The sequence below is a fragment of the Vitis riparia genome, chromosome 15, assembly GCF_004353265.1.
Source record: "Vitis riparia cultivar Riparia Gloire de Montpellier isolate 1030 chromosome 15, EGFV_Vit.rip_1.0, whole genome shotgun sequence".
In the NCBI taxonomy this organism is placed as follows: domain Eukaryota; kingdom Viridiplantae; phylum Streptophyta; class Magnoliopsida; order Vitales; family Vitaceae; genus Vitis; species Vitis riparia.
In genome coordinates this window covers 5,730,433-5,753,873 of record NC_048445.1, presented here as the reverse complement: position 1 = coordinate 5,753,873, position 23,441 = coordinate 5,730,433, and the positions used below count along the sequence as shown (strand labels likewise).

Genomic DNA, 23,441 nt, shown 5'->3' with positions numbered 1-23,441 from the left:
GAAAACAAGTAAAAATAATATAAAATAACTAAAAAATATTTTTTTTAAAACACTTTTAAGATAAAAAAAATAGTTTTTTATTGTAAAATATATTTTCTGGTTCTGCGGAACAGAATACCGTTCAAAAGAAGAGTTCCGAAAGACGCACGTAGCCAATACCGATTCAAACCATTATGACTTAGTGGTGGATCTGTCAAATATGTTGGTATGGTCGGAGGAGTTGGTCCAATGGGAGAAGGTAGGTATTATGGGGAAAAGTCGGTATTGTTGGGAGTTGGGAGAAGTAGGTATTATTGCGGGTCATTCAGATATATTTGGTTGTAGGTGTAGCTTTGTTTTCGTTTTCAAGTTTGATACCAGAAATTAAAATAAATAAATAAATAAATAAAGGAATTATTATTATTTTTTAATAATTTTAGAAATGACAAGTTATTTTTTTGGTGGACCTGAGTCTCTTCAATTGGTTAATTTAATAACTCAACAACCTTGGGTTCGATTATAGGAGTCTCATCCAATAAGAATGATTGCATATGACATTTGAATGTGGTAAAATTTGAAATTTGAAAATTAAAAATTCAAATCAAGTTTAAATTAAGAGAATTTAAAAGTTTAAAATTATATAAAATAATAAATTTTAAAATAAGAAAAGGTAGAGTCTATTAGTAATTTTATAAAGTGTTTTTAGGGTAAAAAATGTTTTTGAAGAAAAAAAAAAGTGTTTGGAAAAATTTTAAAACACTTTAAAATTTTGAAAAAACATTATAGTGATAATAAAATGCTTCCTAAAATCACCACCAAATAAACTTTTAGAGTGTGTTTGATAATGATTTTTATATTTTTTTTAGACTTAAATGATAAAAAAATTGAAAATTGAAATAAGGTTAAATCGTCGAAAAACTGATAGAAAAAAAAAATCTATTTGTAATATAATTACTAAAAATAAAATAAAATCTACTAATAATATAATGACTCAACCTATTTTTATAGTGATAAAAAAATACTTCTTAAAATCACCACCAAATAAACTCTTAGAGTGTGTTTGATAATGATTTTTATATTTTTTTTTAGACTTAAATGATAAAAAAATCGAAAATTGAAATAAGGTCAAATCGTCGAAAAACTGATAGAAAAAAAAATCTACTTGTAATATAATTACTAAAAATAAAATAAAATCTACTAATAATATAATGACTCAACCTATTTTTATTTTTTATTTTAAAAATAAAAACAAAATGAGAATTATCAAACATATTAAATATTTAAAAAAAAATAGAACATAGTTAGCAAAATTATTTATATACGCTACTGCGAAAATAGTAAAAAAAAAAACAAGTAAATCAAATAAAAAATGTCTTTGTTTATTATTTCTAAAATTAAATATAAAAATAAAATTATCAAAAATATTTAATATAGATAAAAATTGAAAATATAATTGAAAATTTATTCATGTTTTCTACTTTAAAAAAAATAGAAATGAAAAGAAAAAAGAACGGGTATCCAAACTAAAGATATGGGAATTTTATGATTTTAATACTATTCCTAAATTGGACTTTTTTTTGTTCTCTTTTTAATTAATTTTGGGAATTATTTTTAAGGAAAATGTTTGATTTGTTATGTAGCATTGTTTGAATTTAAAGGATTTAAAGCCCGTTTAATAATTATTTTAGGAACCGTTTTTAATTAAAGATAAAAAAATTTAAAGTATTAAAAAAATTAGAAGCAACGGATTCTAATATGATTTTTATGGGAAATTACATCACTACACGATGTTCAAAAATAAAATGGAAAAGGAGAGGAGGGTGGTTTTGTCATTTTACTACTTGAAATTCAAAAAAATATCTTCCGCATTTAAACCAAGCAAAGATGACGCTGCCTTTCTCACCGTAACGGCTTTTTCCCTCGATTTTTTTCCCACTCTCTCTAAAATCTCCAATTCAAGTGTTTCGGTTTCTAGGGTTTGATGAAACCCGAGAATCCCATAAACCCTTCTGAATACTCCACCCGTTTCGGAGAAAGTCCTCCTCCCACGAATACGGCTATTTCCGGCGAAAATCATCCCTTATCCGGCGTCTGCAAAGAACAAGCAATCTCTGTGTGTTTCGGGAATTCAAGTCTCTTCTCGACTCTTTTTTTTTTTTTCCTTCTTGTTTATGTTTCATAATTGGGATTATTTTTTGGATTTTAATTCAAGTTTAGCTGAGCTTGTGAGCAAACCTTCGGTATGATGTTGAAATGAGAGTTTTGACGGATAATTCCTATACTCTCTGTTTGGTGGCTGAGAAAATGAAGGAGGAAAGAAACTTAGAATCTCATTATAAGTTTTGAATTGTTTTGTTTATGAAGAAATGAAAGGGTCAACACAACTAGTTGAACATGGCTTTGTTGAGTGGAGGTCTTGGGGTTCCAAATTGTGACCAAATTTCTTGGCAACCAAATGAAGTGAATCTACTATATCGTTTGCTTTTAGATCAACTTGGTTAGTGTAAACATAATGTGAAGCGCATTTCAATGTGATGACAGTTAAGAAATTTATCCACTCCTAGGTTTTTTGTGTAGAGCTGGTTCTTTATTTTTCTTGGTTTCTGATTTTCATGTTTCTCATAGGGCTCTTTGAAGGCCCCAGCTTAATTTCATTGTTGCTACCAAAGCCCAGTGAGACATTAATCTCATTGATAAGCTTGTAAGTAAAACAAAAGGTTAAACACAACTTTATTCCTTTTGCTTTGGGTATGATTCCACCCTCACTTGTTAGGCAAAAGTATGCCAATTCAAATGCTCCATAGTGGCCTTTTGTCCAAAATACAAAATAATCAAATACCAAACTCAACCAGATTAAGGGCCAGCTACCAGTGGAACTAGCAAACCAGGATGGGTCTTCCTCAATTCAGAGTCTAATGTCTTATATTGAGCTCTCTACCAGAGACAAAGTAGTGTTCTAATGAGATGTAAATTCCCCTTTAATAACAATGATTTCATTAGGTTTCATCCAACATTGATATGTTTCAGCAAGATGTATGGGTGATTTGGTATTGCTAACTGGCCATTCCTTACAAGAAAATGAGACTTGAGACTTTGGTCAAAGCGATTGAACCAATGAAAGCATCTGTAACTTCCAGATTCAATGCGACATTTACTCTGATAAATCTGGCCTCCATCTTATCTTCTCTTCACTCACATCTCCATGGAATTATCATGTTTGTTTATCATCATATTGGTTGTTTATATTCCTACTTTTCTAAACTTCGGTTTTACAGTGTTCTAGTGTGTTTATGCTATTGTGTTCCTTGTACCTTTCTTTCTTTGGTGGAAGGAATATTAGAAATTCATAGCATTGAAAGGAACTATTTTGATAGATGAAATCAAAATTACCTATTTGAAAGGGAAAGTAAGAAAGAAAGAAAGAAATTCTCACACATGGAATTTATAGTTTTCAATTGGTGGAATGGCTAAGGTGAAATGTTGTGGTCACTTGCAGCACAGTTGGCCTAAGATATGACTTTAACATACTTTGCTCTACGAAGAATTTTTACACTTTACTTCTTTTTTTTCACCTTTTCTATTAAATCTTACTATTTACATGCACAACTGCTTCAGTGGCGATCTTCACTTCTTATCTCTACCTTCTTTTTTTTTTTCTTCCTCATTCCTTTCCATTTACTTTTTATCATTAAGTCTCTTGGTTTTGGATTCAAGTGTTTCACATTTTTTAATTAATTTTATGGGGCTGTATCTAAGCACTTGAGACCTCTAACAGAAATATTTCTCTTTCTAGGGGCTATTGATTCAATATGAACAATCACCATAGTGACCGGCTTCAGCAAATAGAAACAACTTGTGCCTCTCTTCTAAAAGACCTACAGGTTTACCTCTTCTTCTTCTTTTTTTTCTTTTTCTTTTTCTTTTCTTTTTGGTTTTAGAAAGATGACTACTGATTTTTTATTCTAAATTGCTAATTCTCTCTCTCTCTCTGGAAAAAAATATCTCTTCCTTTTTCAGTAGCAAATTTTGTGATTTGGTTGAAATAATCTGGTTAACATGGTAGCTTTTACATGCACTCCTCATCGTCATTGTTGAATCAGAGTATATGGGATGAAGTTGGAGAACCTAACATAGAAAGAGATGAAATGCTACTTGAACTTGAGCAAGAGTGTCTGGAGGCATATAAGAGAAAGGTAAGTCATGCAAAAAAGAGTAGAGCTCAACTGCGGCAAGCAATTGCAGACTCTGAAGCAGAACTTGCAGACATCTGCTCAGCAATGGGAGAGGGACCGGTAAACGTAAGGCAGGTTAGAACTCTAACATAAGTCCGTCCTTTTCAATTTCTTTCTTGGCCATTTAAGGGAATTCTTAGTTGCTTTTTTCCTACTGGTTTCATGTCCTAAGTTTGATCAGAATGCTGGTGGAGGCTTGAAGGAAGAGCTTAAAACCATTGTTTCAACATTGGAGGCGATGCGGAAGTTGAAATGTGAGAGGAAGAAACAATTTGTTGAAGTTCTAGATCAATTGCTGAATATTTCAAAAGAACTTTGCAAACCCAGGGAAGATAATCTGTGCAAGATTTTCATGGATGAGACAGATCTATCACTGAAAAGACTACATGAATTGCACAGATTGTTGCTTGAACTCCAAGATGAGAAGGTTTAGTTTCCTTTTACCCCTGTTCCCCAATGACAACACCATTCTATCCTGTGCCAAATAAGGGGTTTGATGCTGAAAAGAATTTGGTGTTTTGGACTTGATTGGAAAAAATATGTGAAATAGAAAAGTCAAAAACTTTTTGGCTGTGCTGAATTTAGCAACAATTTTGTGAATAGTTGAAAGATGTATAGGAATGCTTTTTAATGGGGAAGTAATTAGACTGAAAAAGAAGTTTAAAATAAGCCAGCAAAACAATGTTGCATGACACAGAGTGAAATATGAACCATGTCCATTGTTGTTGGGTGACATTCATTTCAAGAGGATGTCACATTTATTTCTGAGCATTGTTGAAGACTTGGTGGATTTATCACAATAATAATCCTGTTTGCTTTAATTCACTTCACATGCAGAGCAACCGTGTGAAGCAGGTACTGGCCCACCTGAAGACTCTTGATTCACTGTGTAAGGTGCTTGGTCTGGATTTCAAGCACACAGTTGCTGAGATTCACCCCTCTATGGATGATTCCATAGGATTGAAAAACCTAAGCAGTAATACAATTGATAAGTTGGCTGCCACAATACTAAGTTTACGAGAAGTCAAGACAGAGAGAATGCATAAGGTTAGTATTTGCGTAAATGTAGTTTCTATTTTATGTTTTGTTGTGAAAGGTTTTGGTTTTTTTTTTTTTTTGCTTGGCCATCATGACACTTGAAGTTATGCCAGCTTCGAGATCTTGCAGCTTCCATGTTGGAGCTCTGGAGTTTAATGGATACACCAATCAAGGAGCAACAGATGTTCCAGAATGTTACCAGTAATATCGCTGCTTCAGAACATGAAATTACTGAGCCTAACACTCTTTCTCTGAATTTCATTAACTATGTATGTAAATTTAGATCTAGTCCTTTGGAGTAGGAAATTGTTATTATCATTTTATATTTGATCTGCTAGCATTCACACAGTCATGTTGGAAAGTTTCAATGTATGTGAATTGCAGGTTGAGGCAGAAGTATCAAGGTTAGAGCAGCTGAAATCAAGCAAAATGAAAGAGCTTATTTTGAAGAAGAGGACAGAACTGGAGGAGATATGCAGCAGGATACATGTTGTCTCAGAAGCATATATTCCAATCGAACATTCAATTGAAGCTATAGAGTCTGGTAAAATTCATATTCAGGTTGTTTTGTGGAAAAGGGCTGCAAGTAGAAAATGCTATGTTATTCTTTCCAACAAAAAAGCATTCATAATCAATGGGTTTTGAATTTTCCTTGAGACCATTGTCTAGCTGTGGTGTGCTTTGGTGCTTAACCCGCTATACGTCAAATGGTGGGACCTTGTATTCATCATGGCTATTCAAATAAATCTAAACACGTTTGAGCGGACCAATCTCTGTGTTGATGTCATCTGAGACATTAAAAAAATTATGTGGAATATAATAAAAATTAAGTCTTGTAAATCATATCAGAAGAATTGTTAAATATAAAATTTTCCCTTTTCATCATTTATATGCAATGTCCTTAATAAATGAATTAGTTTAGATTCATAAATGGGCCCACTACTTTGCAGATAAAGCAGTGAAGTCTGACAAAAAGTTATTGATTTCTCTGCATTTTTATATCTCCAGAATATATACAAAGGCTACTGTTTGCTACAACCATTTTAGTTGACTAGTCTCATGGGGAAACCATGAAATGCTTAATAGCCATGCTTTGTCATCTCTAAGGTAATTTCCATTTTTCAGGAGCGATGGAGCCTACTTACCTACTGGAACAAGTTGAGCTTCAGATTGCAAAGGTTAAAGAGGAAGCTTTTAGCAGGAAAGAAATACTTGACAAGGTCGTGAAATGGCTGGCTGCATGTGATGAGGAGTGCTGGCTTGAGGAGTATAACAGGGTTTGACATTTTTTTGTTGCTTTTGTAAATGATGTCTATTTCATTTTTTGTCTTTGCTTTCACTTTTTTGACCTGTGTTGGGATTTCAGGATGGCAATCGTTATAATGCTGGAAGAGGTGCTCATGTTCATCTGAAGCGTGCTGAAAAAGCCCGAGCTTTGGTCAGCAAAATTCCTGGTATCGACCTTGGTTCTCTGATATTTGATCCTAACTATGATATATATGAGAGGTGAATATAAATGAAGACTAGCTGACCTGCAATTGGGAATTCATGCCAACTGTGTTATTACTTATTCGGATACTCTCTAATAAATTACTGCATACTATGACACAACCCACAAATAAAATTGATGGACTTGGAATGTGAAGTTTCATCTCAAAGTTGGGAACCTCGGATGCTTTTAAAGTTATACCAGTGGGTTAGCATGGAAGATGACCTTCCTGGGATTATGTTAGAAGATGTTGAATTTTATATTAGTTTATGAATGCAGCAGGATCAGGGTTTCTATAGGAGCCAATAATAGGTTGGTCCACAAGTTGTATTTTGTTTAAAATACTGTATTAGTTGATGCCTTTTCATTCTAACATTTTCATGAGTTTCTTTGCTTTGGCTGGTTTGGAGCAGCAATGACAGACGCATTGACTTTGAAAGCCAAAGCTTGGGAAGAAGAAAGAGGAATCGAGTTCTCATATGATGGTGTAAGCATTATTCTTTCAATATGTTTAATCTTTTAATATCAAACAAGTTGGTCCAGATTAGACCTTGATTTGGTTTAGTATCCAGGTTGTTGTGGATTTAACTAAACCCCCATTGCTTTTAATTTGGTTGCCTTTTTCATTTCCTTTTCATGCAAATTGATTAATGGTTTATGGTCCTTGTTATCTAGGTTCGACTTCTTTCTATGCTTGATCAGTACAACTTTTTAAGACAAGAGAAAGAACAAGAACGTCAAAGGCAGAGAGTAAGAGCCTTGTTGTGTTGACAATCACATACCACCAAGTATGGAGTTTGCTTTGAGAAAAATATTCTTATCCATGACTTGAATTTTTCTACATTTCAGGAACAGAAGAGACTTCAGGGACAGCTAATAGCAGAGCAGGAAGCACTCTTTGGGTCAAAACCTAGTCCATCAAAGAGTGGGAAGAAGCTTTCTAGAATTTCAACAATAGGTGCAGCTAATAGAAGATTGTCTCATGGAGGAATGATGCTTCAAGCCCCAAATCCTGAAAAAGCTGCTCTCCATTCCTGTCCTACTAAGAAAGATGGTTGTGTGAAACAAAACAACTCACTCAAGCACCAGCAATACAATGGTTCTGCAGTGCTATCTTCTGGTAAATTTTTTTTTTTTGTTTTCTTAAAAAACTAAACTGGTTAGTATCAGTCACCCTACTGAATGAGGAAACCATGACAACTCACTCGAGCACCAAATATGATAGTTTTACATCTCTATGTTCTTGTATTCTTTGTTTGTTTCTTCAAGTATTTGTGTGTTTTTGTGAGAAACAACTGGCATTGAACCTCGGTTCTGGAACCGTGTATTAATCACCCCTACTGGGTTCTTATCACTATTATGGATCCACTTGAATATGTGGCATATTTTGGGGATTGTTTTTAATATAAAAAAACGATGGTTAGGTTTGACTATCCTGTTTTAAGATTTTCTGTCACTGTTTTCTCCTGGCTAGAAATACCAGATTCTCTAAGAAATAGGTAATTACATTGATATTTTATCATGTGGAATTCATAAGTAGGCTGTTTACTGTCTGCTCATAGAGAGACATATTACATCTGCCTACATTTTTCAGTTTTGATAACTGTGTGCTTCCCTATTGACCTTTTTGCTTCTAAATTTTTGCAGGTAGGACGAAATTAGGGATTGCTTTTAAACCAGTAAAGAAGCACTTTACTAAAGATACAAATGCATGTGAAATTGAATCATCAGTGATCCGAAAGCCCCTCTCTCCCATTTCTCCTGCAGTAGTATCCGACAAAATTTCAAGTATCCAGGAAGGGCAGGACAGAACGCCAAAGAGAACATTACACAGAACAATTCCACCCAGCAAGACTCCAACAGCATCACCTTCAAAGCTGATTTCCATTGATGACCTGGAAAACAAAACCCCAAAGAATATTCCAATTCCATTGCCAACTACTCCTCCAACAGTCTCACTTCCCATGCAGACGGCCTCTACTCCAGGCACACCTTGCATTCCTTTTGTTGCCAATCAAGCCGAAGAGCGGGTTAAAGTAATTGAATACTCTTTTGAGGAGAGAAGAGCGGCTTTCATGCTTCCTGAAGCTTATTATTCAAGGTAAGCATCAGAACTCAGAAGCTTGAGACATCGCTAGTTTGAAGTCACTAGGCTCTGTGTTTATTGTGGTTTCTCTCCTCCATGTACATGCCATACAAACAACAAAACATTCTTAGTAAATAAAATGCCTATAGTTGTTGACTGTTTTTGGTAGCTATTGGTTTATATATTGAATCTAAACCTGATTATATTCATTGTGCTTGGAGGCTCACCTTTAGTTTTGAACTGTAATTCTGGGGATTGTTTTTTTTTTTTTTTCTCTTTTTTCTTGTGCTCCTCCTCCTAAGTATTATCTCCAATCTTTATCCTCTAAAACCCAAAAACCCACTGTAAATCCATCCTAAAATCTTCACCCTTTGTGAACCTAAGTATGTTGTTGATGTTGGTTCTAATATCAATTTTTGGATCGGGTTTTAACCATCCCGTCTGAAAACTGTTTGATGTTCAATAAAAGTAGGATAAATCTTTTAAAACATTTCATGTCACACCTTGTAAGCTTGTTCTAAGAGTCATTATTTGGATAATGACCCGACCCAGGTTTAGAACCAGCCTTAGAGCACCCCAACAACTGAGTTAATGTTGATCAATCATTTAATCTAAGTATCTTCTGAAGTGGGCTCTTGAGATAGGTAAGTGACCTCAAATTTCAGAAACCATGGGACAGAATAATTAAGGATTCTGACAAAACTTAAAATATGTCTTACCCTTTCTCGAATCTCAACTCCCCCAGCACTGGTCTATTTATTAGTTAGTACCCTCTATAGGGTGGTCTCCAGTTCATGAGAATGGGGACCATGTATTTCATTTTTTTCAAACACAGAAGACCCTAACTTTTAGTACCGTTGACATGCTTGAGAAACCTTGCCGTTTTTTGGCGCATTTTCTCACTTGTCCATGCCCCACTTACCTAATAATAATAAGGATCTCTCTCTCTCTCTCTCTCCCTCTCTCTCCCTCCCTCCCTCCCTCCCTCCTCACCTTTCTCTCTCTCTCTCTCTCTCTCTCTCTCTATATATATATATATATATATATATATTGGTGCGCCCAATCAAATGATTACTAAAACATTGACATCAAAATATGCTTGCTGTAGTGTAAATCTTTATGTGATTATATTTCTAGTGTGGATGACTTGAGAGTGAAACTATGGAGGATTTAAGAATGAGTAAATCTTTTTATGATTGGTTTTTTTAGTGCAGGTGACTTTAGATTGAAACTAGAAAAGATTCCAAGAATTATTAACCCATTAAGCTTGTAGAGTAATGATAAACCCTAATGTGGAGCCAGGGATATTTGAACTACATGAATAAAATAAAATAAAATAAAATAATTGAATTTAATATCAATTTTGTTACCTACAAACCTTTCATATCTGTCCATATTTCTCAGTCCTTTTCTTTTCTTTTATTTTATTTTATTAATTAATTAATTAATTTCTTGTTATTGGCGATGACATCCATGAGGTGTTGGATGACTATTACGATGAGTGCAATAGAAATAATAAAAAAGAGAGAAAGATCTTTGAAAAATAGGTGGATTTGGGGTGACAAGTCCACCTTTTGGTTTGATGGTCGCCTAACTCCCCATATGCTATTCTACATTGCTTACATAATTTTGAATTTTCATACTTTCACTTCATAATGAAATCTTATTTCTATGTTAGGTTGAAAATGATGCATGGTGATGGTGAGTAATTAAGGGCATGTTTGGACCGGTCTTTGAAAATAGTTATTTTTTTTTAAAAAAATTAGGTTTTAAGTACGGTTCTATAATGTTTTGTAAAATAAAAATCTATCTGAAAATGGTTTTATAATATTTTATATAACAAAAATCTACCCTAAAACTTGAAATATTCTTAGTGTTTTTTTTACATTTCCAAATATTTCTTAAAAATATATGTAATTCATTTTTAATCATTTTTTGTATTTATATAATTATTTTTTAAACAATCAGACAAATAAAAATAATTAAAATATATTCCAAAAAAACACAAAGATTTTAGAAAAAATTGTTTTCTATAAAAAAAAACTTACTAAATATGTTTTTAGCCTAAAAAAACTATTTTAATTGGACAAAAAAAAAATTATGATATAACTGATCTTAAACTATTCCTTATAAAAATATAAAAATTTGTTTGGAAACTGTTTTAAAAAACACATTTATGTTTTTAAAAAAGATAAAATTATTTTCCAAACTAAAAAAAAATATATTTTTGGTAATTTTTTTTAATAGATGGCCTTTTTTAGAATTTATTTTGAAAATATAATGTTTTCTAGAAGCTGGTTTTAAAAAATAATTATGCAATATAGATAATTACAAATAAAATTTATTTTTAAAAAAATGTTAAAAAAATGGGTTGTCTTTATCACATCTTTCATTTATTTATATCCAATAATTTTGACATTATAATAATAATTATTATACTAATCTTATGTATAATCAGACAATTCTCACCTACTAATGCGTGACACACGTAACGTATTCTCATTAACAATGCCAAATACGTTTATCATTAAAGTTCAAGGCATAAATAATTCAAATTTAATATGTAAATTAAAAATTCAATCATGTTAAATTATTATCATTTTTTGAAAAATTAATTGCCGTGTGATGTAATTCTCTAAATCAAATAAAGGAGACGAGAGTAAATCTGAGATCTAGCCTCTGTTATGTGATTGGAGACAGACAAGTGCATGTCACCCACGTGTGAGGCAAGCCATTTCCCCATGTAGGAAACCACCTGCCACCCACACAACCCATCTGCCAATCTCAAAAAGTCACCTGTCAGACTTTTTTGTTTCAGTCCCAATCGGATTCCACGCGTCACCCGCATGTCTCACCCGCAGGTTACTTCATCAGCGCTCACCAACCCCACACCCCACAAAAAATATTATCATCACAAAAGGACACGCTCTAAAACCTCCAGTGGCACAATCAGTAATTTTCGGTCAATGATAAGGTCATATGTTAAGTTAGACGACAAAAATCACGTCAGCACCTAGAAAAAGGTCCACTCTCTTTAATGGAACTTTTCAGCTTTAAAACCAATAAAAACAAAAAAAGGTTTCAAATATTTTTATTTTTATTTTTAAAAGTATTTATTTTTTTATTTCTCATTTATTTTTCAAGAATTTACTAAATTGCCCGTTTCTCCGGTTTTTTATTTTTATTTTTATTTATTTTAAATAATTTAATTTAATTTCTCCTCGGACTTGAAAATTTTCATAACCAAATTGTAATTTTCGAGTTTAGCAATTAATTAATTGAATAATAAAAATTTTTCTGTATTAAATATTAATATGCTGTATTTTTATTTTTATTTATTATTTTTTTCTGTGCTCCAACTTTTTTCCTTCTCTAGTAGTCTCTGTAAAGGACAGGCTTCGGAAAAACCGGCCAGCGGTTTTTCGGACGCCTGAAAACCGGTTTTTTTTTTTTAATTTGTGTTTTTCCGAAGAATTGTTTTGTCGGGAAACAAGCGGTGATTTTGTTCTATGATCGTCCGGCTGTTTTTTGGAAAAAAATTGAGTGTGATCGGAGGACGCCATTGAAGCAGTGTGTGAGCTCTGCAAATGCGGAAGAGACTGACGCCTCTCGCACGGAACAGTCTCGGCTACAACTTGAGAAGAGATAATTCGAGTTAGAAGTGACTTTTGCAGGTCGTGATCTTCGAAGACTGGAGATGATTTTAATTTTGAGCTTGATTTTTCAAAAATTTTCTCTCTTTTTATTTTTCACTTATTTTTTGTTTTTTTGTTTTGGGTTGAATTCTTTTTTCTTGGTGTTTTTTTTCCCTTTTGTTTATGGAATTTTTTTTTGTGTTGAAGGGTTTTTTTTTTTCACTTATTTATTTATTTTTTATTTTTTATCTTTGATTTTTTATTTTTTACTGATTTTTTGTTCTGAGTCGCAGGTTGTGATGCTTGAAGATTGATGAAAATGTTGAGTTTGAAAGTGAATTTTTACTGCATGTTCCAGAAGTTGGTGAATTTTTTCTGATTTTCAAAAGTGAATTTCTAGTTTTTGATTTTCTTCGTTTAGATTCTTATGGTTTTCTTGTGAGGTGAGTTTTACAGATTGCAGAAAATGGTGAGTTTAAATTATTTTTTTAATCCGACTTGTAAAGAAATTCTGGTTTTTATTGGAACTTTGATGGATTTCTGGGTTGGGTTACAGCTTGAGATTTTTAAAGGTTGAAGAAAATGTTGTTTGAAACTGTTTTTTTTTTTGGTCTGATTTCAGCTTTTTTTTTTTTTTTAAGAATTTGTTAGAATTTTCTTTTTTGGGTTTTCTTGCTTGTGTTTCGGGTAATGATATTTGAAAGTTGAAGCAAATGTTGATCTGCAGTAGATTTCACCAATTTTTAAATTAATGCTTTACTTTTGTGATTTTGATTAATTTAAATTTTGTTCTTCTTTTCTTTGTTTTATTAATATTATTATTTTTAAATCTAGTTCTTTTTTGAAATCCTGATGAATTTCTCTGTTGCAGGTATTTGTTTGTTTCTGCGGGAAAATTGGATTATTAGGTTCAGTGGTAATTAGGAATTTTTGTTATGCATGGAGGGAAGGGAAGGCATGACTTCAGGAGTTACAGTGATAGGAGCTGAAGCTCCATCCGACTATGAAATGGTGGCTAGAACTGAAAACCCTAGCCAGATTGCTGGATCACCAGCAGTGGATGCATCTCCTGTGAGTGTGGGATTCACAGGAACAGTGGGGAAGAAGAAGAGAGGTAGACCAAGGAAGTACCAACCAGATGGAATGGCTTCCATGACATTGTCTCCAATGCCGATTTCATCTTCAGCTCCACTATCTGGCAACTTCTCATCTGGAAAGCGGGGTAGAGGGCGGCCAGTTGGTTCCGAAAGCAAGCAAAAACAAAAAGTGGGGTCGGAGAATTCAGGTAATGGGGGCCTTCCTAACCCATTTTGAGATTCAAGGTCTTGTTTGTTCTTTGTTGTGATTACCTTGATTGCTACAATGAATTGATTGTCTGTTATGATAACAGTATGATTGATTACTTATCCAAAAAAAAAAAAAAAATGATAACTGTATGATTGATTGTGATGGTAACTGTATAGTTATATAATTAAGTTTAGCTATAAATCTGGGGTATTGTATTTGATTTTGATGAATATTCATGTTGGTCTCTGTTTTTCTTTTCTGAAATTTTTGTTTATGGTGTAATTACTCTGTATACTCTAGTTCTTGTGGAGTTCTGCATTTGTGATATTGGTAATGCTCGCTGAATTTTTGTGTGGGACCATGTTTTAAGATGCTTTCCCTTTGTATCTGGAAGGAAAGGATGGTGTTTTATAAAGAAAAGGGTGGTCTTTTGTGGGGTTGGTATGAGCAAGGAATATTCCTCTTCTTGCTAAAATCCGTTGTTTCTTGCCTTTATGTGGAGGAAATTGCATAGTAATCTGAAGTGACAAAGAAAGAATGGAACTTGTTGACAGTGCATATTTGTTTCATTGGTAAAGTTTGTTACACAGGGTTGGGTCCAGGAAAGAGAAATTGTGGCTTCTATGCCTTCTGAAGTTTGTTGGTCCTGATTCCATACGGTAAACTGTTGGCTTTTTGTGATTTAACTGATGTATGTGAAAGCTATGTTATGTGTGGCTTCTACTAAAATGAAATTTCCTTGTCGAATGCATGTCAAATTCAAACAATTAGCGCTTCTAGTGTGATAGCTGTGAGTTCCTTTTAGCCTTATCACATGGAGCGCCATGAATCCTGTCTTGTTGTGAGGTATCAGTTAAAACCCAATTATTGATATTCATCTATCTTAGCCTCCATTTGAAGCAGTGTCCAGACCATATAGCTTTTCAGCTGAGTCAGGGAAAGCTAGCTCCAAGTGATGGAACCAAGTCCTTTAGATTGTCTTTTTTTTCCCTTTCTGCACAGCATAATTAATATCTATGGTAAATGATGAGCCCTACTGCTCCTTTGAGAGTACTAGATGCTGTATATTTGCATCATTATATTAGTTCTAAAATTTGGTTTGGTGAAAGTCTTGTTCTTTCATGAATCCTGCATGAGAATATGAAAAATCAAGCCATCTATAATAGCCAAATTTATCTCAGACCAGTTATTATTACACAAATTTCTTATATGAATGAATCGGAGGAAAAGATTTCACATCTGAAAGTACTAAGAAAAATCACACAAATCATGTTAACATGTGAGGTTGACATGTGCAACTGAGGATTAAATTTGTTATGTTTCTCCCACTAAAAAGAGAACCTTTTTTTCTAATTCACTAATAATTGAATCATGGAACTCGTTGTTGTCTTTGAGTCTTTTTCTCTGTGTGCATGTAGATTTGTATTATCATGGACCACATTTAGGATTTCCTAAAAACAGCCAATTTTCTATTATTTTGTGGGAACTTTTCCTTTAGAATTTGTTCTTTTATTTATAATATTTCTAAATTATTTCTGATTAGGCTTCTCCTATCAGTCAGACTTTCATTTTTGTCTATAGGTGAATAGTTTATCCAATTCAGAGATTGAATGTGAATAAACAATTTGTTAGTCATCAAATTATTGATTCTTGAATGTTTTTCTTTTTAAGTTTCACTAGAGTTTTTGGGAGTTGGTCTTCAGATGGATTGGATTGCAATATGACAAGTTCCATCCGTAACATTTTCTATTAATATAACAATTTGCTACTATTTTGTAGGAACCTTGTTTCCGATAGTTGTTTGGAAGGTCATTTGCATTATTTTATGTCCAACATAAAGGGAAGAATGCCGACAACCATGGTTGTTTCTATTTTTATGACCTCATAGTTCATTAAGGAAATGTTTCCACCACATTTTTCTGCTAAGGAACAGAGCCCAAGTTTCTAATTCATCAAATCTATTGCTTAGTATGAATGCTTAGTTTTAAAATTACTAATGTTCTTTATATTGCCATTTTGTAGGCAACTGGTCTGCTATCTCTGATGGTGTAAATTTCACGCCTCATATCATCACTGTTAATGCTGGCGAGGTATGTTTTGGCTAGACAAAAGAGAAAAATAGTTTCATTTACTAAAATGTAATAGCTTGCTTTGTGAATCTTTCTCATGAATATGAAAGCCTAGCGCCAATTATTTGGGGTCCACTATTTTGTGGCTGTAAATGATTGTTCCAATATCAGCAGTTTTTTATTTTTTTTATTGTTACATTTCTAAATCTCTAGTACATATGAAGTCACCCTTGGTCAAATTTTTAGACTCTACTTCGATGAAGGGCTCTTACAACAACATTAAATTATGACAAGAGTTGCTTTGGTCGTGTATGACACGCCTTGTTTTGTACCACAAAAATGGGAACATACTTTTTTTTTTGTCTTAGGAAATGGTTATTTTTTGCTCTGGTGGTACAGTGCTGATATTGTTTGAAAAAGAGAGTGCAAACCAGAGAGTGGCATGATGAAATTACTATCATATGAGAACAATTTTTTCCTTGCTGAGATATTCACTTTTTGTTTTCCCTGTTCACTCATTTCAGAACAACTTATTTCTTTATGAGACACATCATAAACATTTGGATATGTCATTTTTGCCTTTGAGCCCAAGTATTGAATGTTCAGTTGGTAGATGAGTATTTCCTTTATCCACACGTCAGGAATTGTTGTTATGTACTGCTTGAAGGCCATATCTGAGAGTTAAGCATATGAAAAGGCCTTCTTTTGGTTGGACCATTTTGATTATGTTGTTATGTAGTGCTTAAGAGTCTTCATGGAAGGATGGTAAATATTGCTTGACATCTTGATAATAACTTGTCAGAAAACATTGCCAAATACCAAGTAGCCACATTAATCGCCTAATATCTCTTTTGCTTTAAGGTGGTTGGTATTTGCAGTATTTGCTCAAAGCATCTGGAGAAATTCGGGAGGCATACTTTTTCTTATGTCGTTGCTTTATTCACTAGTATTAGATTGAAGGTGGTTATTCTGAGGTAGTCGATGTAAGAATAGAATAGATATACATATATTTTTTATTATACAATTGGAAGGCTAGAATAGAATAGCTATAAATGAAATAGTGGTATAAGTTCAAGAACTACTAATTGATGAGGGTCTGATGTTATTAAAATTCCTAAGCAACTTTGGATCAACCATACCAATAAACATTCTTATATGCAAACATATATCCCTAGGGTCCAAGGGGAGTGGCTCGCCTCAAGTGCAAAGGTCAGCCTTATCCACGTCTTATCTTCTTATTTTATGATCGAAGTTCAATTCAAATTCAATTAATGTAAACATTAAATAAAAAATAAAAACCAATAAACAACAATTTCCTGAAAAATTGTTCTTGTTACATTTGCAAGTTCCCTCGCACACTTGCAATCTATGTTAGCATATAAGAATATTATTTGGTTTGTTGTTCTTGTTTGATGGTATTCAACAGAAATCCAATGCTATATACATTACTACAAAGTCAATTGTTGTATACATAAAATAAAAAAAACAACAGTTTGGCGGAAAATTGTTATTAGCTAAAGTACTATTACTACATCACTTACAATATAAAAGAATACCATTTAAAATAATTATCTAAGAAAAAAGGATAGGTATATATCTAGTTTTTACAGAAAATCATAATTTGTGCCTTTATTTTTATTTATTTATTTATTTTTCGTGTTTTTCCCTTTTTTTAAACTTCACTTAAATTTTGTGCAAATTTAAATTTCAAATTTCAAATAAAATGGTATCTATCTTTTTCTTAACTAGATATGGATAACATTAGACTATTTGTTATTGATAAGCATCTAAATGAATGTCAAATTAGCTAAAACTAAAAGTTCTATTTTATTGGAGGATAATAATTTATTTATTTAAATTGTAGTATTTAAAATTAGCAAAATTGTGCTAACTGATTTCAAGTTGAGCCACATTTCCCGCCCTATTTTACCTTAAGTGTTTTATGACCTGTTCTATTATTAATCAATATTATCTCATTATCCATATTATTATTTTTATGTTTAATTGTATAATGATGTATGCATAGCTAAATATTTTATTAGTGATTATTTGTTGAATATCAAGATTTAAATTTTTATTTTTATTTAAAAAAAAAACTCTTACATCCTTCTTAAAATCAAAGTGGAGGAGCACCCACCACTATTTTAGAATTACACAAAAAAATCAAAATAAAAAAATAAATAAATTACAAAATAGTAATTAAATTTATTTTTAGATGCCTAAAGTCTTCAACTTCATCTATGGTAACTTATTAACATGATAAGATGTAGGTGGTCTTTGTTTTTTTTACTTAATTCTAAATAAAATTAAAACTCAATAGTATTAAGTATTATGTTGTTTATTTTTTTATTATTTTATTTTTATTAAGTATTAAGTATTAATAGGATAGGGTTGGGTTGAAATTGTGTTTTGGTCATTTCAAAAAGTTATTTTTAGCATTCGATAGAAAAACAAATTTGACTCTGGCTATTCAGTAATTTTTTAAAAAAAATAAGTAATAAATAGAAAAAAAGTTAAAAACAAATAATTTAAAGTTTGAAAGCATATTGCATTCAACATTAAGTTAAAAAAACAAACACCGTCGGAGATATCTTATCAGATGCCTTTATCTTCAAGATGAAACAAAAAAGAAAGAGAGCGGTTTTTCTTTTTATCAAGGGTATGTTATTTTTTTAGCTTTTGTTGTGTCATATCTTATATCATATCCTAAGAATCATTGAAAATCCTTTTTAAGTCGAGTCTCCATCGCCTAATTTTTATTTATGTATTTATTTTTTTATAATATCCATATCCTAAAATTTGATTTGGAAGGAGAGAAACAAAATATTGTTTGAGAATGAGGAGCTCTCTGATCATAGGCTAAAAGTCCTATTTCTGTGTAGTTTGTTTTCTTGGTCCAAACTGTTTAGAAGTGATAGGTTGATATCCTTATTTGATTTCATTGATTGGTTGAGTTTGGTTTAATGGAATAAGTATTTTTGGTTTTCCCATCTTTTCCCATCTTTTTGGCGCTTTTCAATACAATGGCTTCTCATCTATCAAATACACCCTGCAACAACTAGTATCGGGTAAATTTAGGGTATCATTTGTGGTAGGATATGAACCTGGGATCATGTGCCACTTTCTAGAGCCACACTCCCTAGTGTTTGCCCTGACCAACTGGGCTACCTTGGCGGGTAAGTTGCTAACCTTTTCGAACCCCACTCTTTTGTCTTTTATTTTGTATAACACATTTTCTGTTCTGGTTACGACGAAAACAGAGCCCATTAGAAATCAAATCCGTGTCCCAAGTAATGGAGATAGCTGATAAGCATCCCCTACATGCACCCCTGTTGATTGACATAGGTTCTTCCTATGAAATTGAAGAGTACGTGTCAAGAAACTAGTACCCAGATGCTGACAAGGATTCCTTCAGAATGCATGCCATTTGGGGCATTTCAGGAGTCAATGTTAAGGAATGAGGACATTTGGACATGAGTCAGAAATGAGGAGAGCTTTTCTGTAGGAAAGGCAGAAGAAGATCATCATAATGGAAAAGCATTGCATATTCTATTTATTTTATCAATGGATATATGAATTATTCTAAGTAATTGTATCACTTCATCTCTCTGATATTATTGTGTGATGTCAATTTTTACCTCTTTTAGGATGTTACCATGAAGCTGATATCATTTTCTCAACAAGGACCTCGGGCTGTTTGTATCCTATCGGCTAATGGAGTGATTTCAAATGTTACACTTCGTCAGCAAGATTCTTCTGGGGGTACTTTGACTTATGAGGTCTAGCACTTTTATTCTATCCTGAAATACCATTAATATTGATCTCAGTCTCTTTGTTTTCTTTAATTTTATCACATTGGAGGCAATTCGATATTGAATTTTATTGGTCCTAAGGATGATTAGGAATTCTTTTACATAGCTTTCTTCTAGGCTGTACTTGTACATGTTGTGCTGTTCTTTCCAATTGGCTGGATTCTCTGAAATGTGGATATGAAGTAGCCTATGTTCCAGAGTGAAGTTGATGATTAATTGACACTCCAATAGTTGATGTGCTGTAGAGGTTCAGTTGGTGGGGTTGATCTAATCTTAGAATTTATCATATGGTTGATGTTAATCCTTGTATGGAGTTTCCAGTAGGGAAAAGCTTGAGTTGCATGACAAGTGGGAAAGAAAGTAAACTAATGGAATTATATATTATTAATATTATTTTCCCCCTTTTACTTCTTTTTTGTTTAAGTCACTTTAATGCTGTTTGACAGTGAATTTTATTCATCACAATGTATTTATATAGCTTTCCTTCAAGCTGACTTGTACATACTATTCCTCTAAATAGGTTGAATCATCTGAAATTGGGATGTGAAGTAGTAGGATGAAGTTGATGTTCCACTGATTTTACAATAGTTGATGTTCTTTAGTTCTTTGACCAAATGGAGAGTGTTTGAAAAGTAGAAAGCAGCTAAGTGACTGAGGAGATCCAGTTACCTGCATGGGAATAATTTTGAGCTTTCCAAAATTTTTTGGCAGTTGCAAAAAATGAAAACTTCTTCGGCTGTATTTAAGTTTTGATTCTGTTCCCGTTCCAACTTCCAAATTTCTGATTTCATTTCCAAGGAAAATCTGATTATTTTTTCCCCTATTTTCTTGTAGGGTCGCTTTGAAATACTTTCTTTGACTGGATCATTTGTCCCTACTGAAAGCGGAGGAACAAGGAATCGAGCTGGTGGGATGAGTGTCTCTTTGGCAAGTCCAGATGGTCGGGTTGTTGGGGGAGGAGTTGCTGGACTTCTGATAGCTGCTAGTCCTGTTCTAGTAAGCTCCTTTTTGTTTTTTACTTATAAAATAAAGGAAAAAAGAAATCTGTTATCATACTTCATATTGCTTCTAGGAATTACTACTAAATGACTGTCAATCTTCACCTGAATGCTGATCCAAAAAAGGCATATAGAATTTTTATCCCCAAGTTATTCCCCAGTAAATGCCTTTGGATATGGGGCACATTTCTGAACCAAACATGCCAGAATTTAGCTGTCATCCTTGGCTCCTTGGCTCATGGGATGATTTTCTAATCCCAAACAGCTCCTAAGTGATAATAGTTGAAATTCCCTACTGAACAAGTATTTTTTTAGTACTTCCCTAACATTTTTCTGCATATATCAGGTTGTGGTTGGGAGTTTTCTACCGGACAATGCACCGGTACAGAAGCCAAAGAAGATGAAATCTGTTCCTGCACAAACTGCCACTCCAGTTTCTGTGCAAACCACCACCCCACCAGTCGTTACTAGTACAGCAAAAGAGGAGGGTGTTGCTGGACAAGGGCAGCCCAGTTCTAGTGCCCTAAAGCCAAACATTGCTTCTCCCTCTTCCATCCAAAGAGAAAATTGGGCCGGTATGCAGTCCATGCAGGATTCGAGAAAGTCAGGAACAGATATCAACATATCTTTGCCTGGAGGTTAATTTGGTAGGTCTCACCAACGGCTCAATTTCTCACTGACTACTCCGAATCCTGATCTGGATGTTCGAGAAACTATGAGTTTTGCCCCTCTTTATCTGAATTGTCTGTAATCTTATCGACTACTTCCATAGGATGAAATAGGGTTGCGTCTCATTCTCCATAAGCTTTGTTCTCAGGCAGCAAATCTGACAGTAGGCTAATTATGTAGGTTTCTGCAGCTGTAGGATCTTTGGTTGTAAAAGCACCTGGTTTGTTTGTCTATTTGCTCTTTTTTTTTTTTTGACTGAATTTCCCTGTGGCAATCTTCAGACCTTTGAAAGACTACTGATCCATGCTAGCTTTCATCCAGCACAAAAAATTTATGAATTCTTGAATGTTTTAAAGCTAAATCATTTCCATATGATGCAGGATAACAAAGAACTTTCCCTATATTATTTGACTGCTTCCCCTTTATCAGGCTGCTAGTCCATGTTCCTAATTGATATTTGAATCCTGTCTATCATTGGCAATGAACTATCCCGGCATACCGGCTCTGTTCATTGGTGATCTTTGTTCTACTATGATTTGCACTTCCAAACTAACATGACACCAGATTCAGCAGGCAGGCTTTATGATGAGATGCACTACAAGGATTCCCAATATGTTTAGTGTATACAGTTTCTGCTTCCCTGTGATGGGTGGTGCTTCTAAAACTACTTAAAATCATCTGGAAGTTTGACAGGGCCTGGTTTGAGTAATGCGTTTTTCTTTGTGAAATATTATAGAAATTGTTTTTATAAGATTGTGTCATTGTATTTGTTCTTCAGATAACCTGTTCGAATAAATCCAATTGAACAAGCCAGTGGGTTTCTTAGACATGATTTTGTCAGCTATTTTTTAGTACAGTTTTCTCTTATGGGGAATAGAAAATAGTTTTTTAATGTTTTGCAAATTTTTGTATTGTAGGTGAGTGCTTACCAAGAAAATTATTTTTTATATTTGAGTTTCGAAACAAAGCTTTGCTTTTGAGCTTCAAAACAGCATTTTACTTTTAAAATCAATTAAAAACTGTTTTTAAAAACTATTTTTGAAAGCGGTATCAATAACAGTTTACTTGCATGATAGGGTTGTGTATTGTGTATTCCATCAAGCAAAGTTGAAAGCAACTCTTCTTACATATCATATTTCAAATAAGTCCCAAGAGCTTGCTTCTCCAAAGGATGATCCCATTAAATTACATTAAAAATCCTTGTAGGGCACACATACTTCCACCTGTTTCCATTTCTGGGTTTAAATCATTTTCTTTTCTTTCAAGCTTTTCCTATGGGTTACAGAGAGAAGACCAAGTCTATGGTTTTTACTTTTAAAATACTGCTTTCTCTTCTTCTTCTTCTTCTTCTTCTTTTATTTATTTATTTATTTTGGTTATCGTTCTATTTTTTTTTCTTATATACCAGAGAAGTGCCAAGAACTTTCCTGTGTTCCCACTAAACCCTTTTATTTGTTTTTAGTACTTGTCATTTTCTAGGTGATTATACAATTAAAACTCCTCTTTGCTTCTAGAGGTAGACTTTCTTGTAGTTTTCCAGGAAAATTTCCTAATATTTTCTTATGCAAGTTCCTACACAGGGCTATATAACTACTCAAAGAAAGCCTCCAAAAATCATTCATCATCCTTCACATGAGTGGAAAAGATTTTCACAAAACCCAATTTGGGTACTACTGCATACAAGGGCGATAAGATGGTTAAAATACTTACACTTGTTTTCCTCCTTTTCTTTCTTACTAAATCTATCATCTTCTTCACCTCACTATACTTTGTTTCCCATCACCATGGCCTTCTGGCTTCCACCTGCAAGTTCATTAATTTCATGAAGTCTAGCCATGTGGCCATATTTTTCATGTTCAACGCAGTGATCATCGCAATACTTGTTGGGAGTTCTAAACCATCTGAGAGGGACCATGATCAGTTGTTTTCGCTTTCTGTTTCTCCTCCTCCTCCTCCTGTGTATGAAGAAGTTGATGATATTGGAAAAGAATTAGTAAATGATGAAAGTGATGAGAATGATGAGAGTCATGGTTTTTCGCTTTTGGCTTCGCTTCCTTCTTTAGTGTATGAGGTTGAAGACACAGAAGAAGCAGGAAATGATAAAGCGTATGATGAAGATGATGATGAACACAGGGATGAGTATCATG

General features: G+C 33.3%; 2 protein-coding genes across 5 annotated transcripts; both read left to right on the top strand.

The window, feature by feature from the left end:
- Window positions 1-1,897: 1,897 nt before the first annotated feature.
- LOC117931672 (65-kDa microtubule-associated protein 3-like) lies at window positions 1,898-9,033 on the top strand. Of its 4 annotated transcripts, none has more exons than XM_034852677.1 (13): window positions 1,898-2,092; window positions 3,773-3,860; window positions 4,080-4,286; window positions 4,384-4,638; window positions 5,049-5,258; window positions 5,363-5,518; window positions 5,634-5,793; window positions 6,375-6,526; window positions 6,616-6,703; window positions 7,152-7,225; window positions 7,414-7,488; window positions 7,588-7,858; window positions 8,386-9,033. In XM_034852677.1, the coding sequence occupies exons 2-13, from the start codon at window positions 3,789-3,791 to the stop codon at window positions 8,841-8,843; spliced, it is 2,178 nt and encodes a 725-aa protein (XP_034708568.1). In that variant the 5' UTR covers window positions 1,898-2,092; window positions 3,773-3,788; the 3' UTR covers window positions 8,844-9,033. The 4 variants fall into 4 exon arrangements, with proteins under 4 accessions (XP_034708568.1, XP_034708569.1, XP_034708567.1 ...); XM_034852678.1 differs by having other exon boundaries at window positions 1,898-2,111; window positions 4,393-4,638; XM_034852676.1 differs by having other exon boundaries at window positions 1,898-2,111.
- A 3,166-nt stretch (window positions 9,034-12,199) lies between these two features.
- LOC117932394 (AT-hook motif nuclear-localized protein 1-like) lies at window positions 12,200-21,666 on the top strand. Its single transcript, XM_034853638.1, has 6 exons — window positions 12,200-12,498; window positions 13,331-13,744; window positions 15,769-15,836; window positions 19,463-19,594; window positions 20,462-20,623; window positions 20,972-21,666. Exons 2-6 carry the CDS (start codon window positions 13,399-13,401, stop codon window positions 21,266-21,268), a joined length of 1,005 nt encoding a protein of 334 aa, XP_034709529.1. The 5' UTR covers window positions 12,200-12,498; window positions 13,331-13,398; the 3' UTR covers window positions 21,269-21,666.
- The last annotated feature ends 1,775 nt before the right edge of the window (window positions 21,667-23,441 follow it).

What these genes read in the sequence shown, in the direction of transcription:
- LOC117931672 (XM_034852677.1), top strand. Translation starts at nt 3,789, where the DNA reads ATGAACAATCACCATAGTGACCGGCTTCAGCAAATAGAAACAACTTGT. An exon ending in AGACAGAGAGAATGCATAAG is followed by an intron (nt 5,259 to 5,362) that starts GTTAGTATTTGC and finishes AAGTTATGCCAG; the next exon opens with CTTCGAGATCTTGCAGCTTC. An exon ending in AATTGAAGCTATAGAGTCTG is followed by an intron (nt 5,794 to 6,374) that starts GTAAAATTCATA and finishes TCCATTTTTCAG; the next exon opens with GAGCGATGGAGCCTACTTAC.
- LOC117932394 (XM_034853638.1), top strand. Translation starts at nt 13,399, where the DNA reads ATGGAGGGAAGGGAAGGCATGACTTCAGGAGTTACAGTGATAGGAGCT. An exon ending in TCACTGTTAATGCTGGCGAG is followed by an intron (nt 15,837 to 19,462) that starts GTATGTTTTGGC and finishes TACCTCTTTTAG; the next exon opens with GATGTTACCATGAAGCTGAT. An exon ending in TAGCTGCTAGTCCTGTTCTA is followed by an intron (nt 20,624 to 20,971) that starts GTAAGCTCCTTT and finishes TGCATATATCAG; the next exon opens with GTTGTGGTTGGGAGTTTTCT.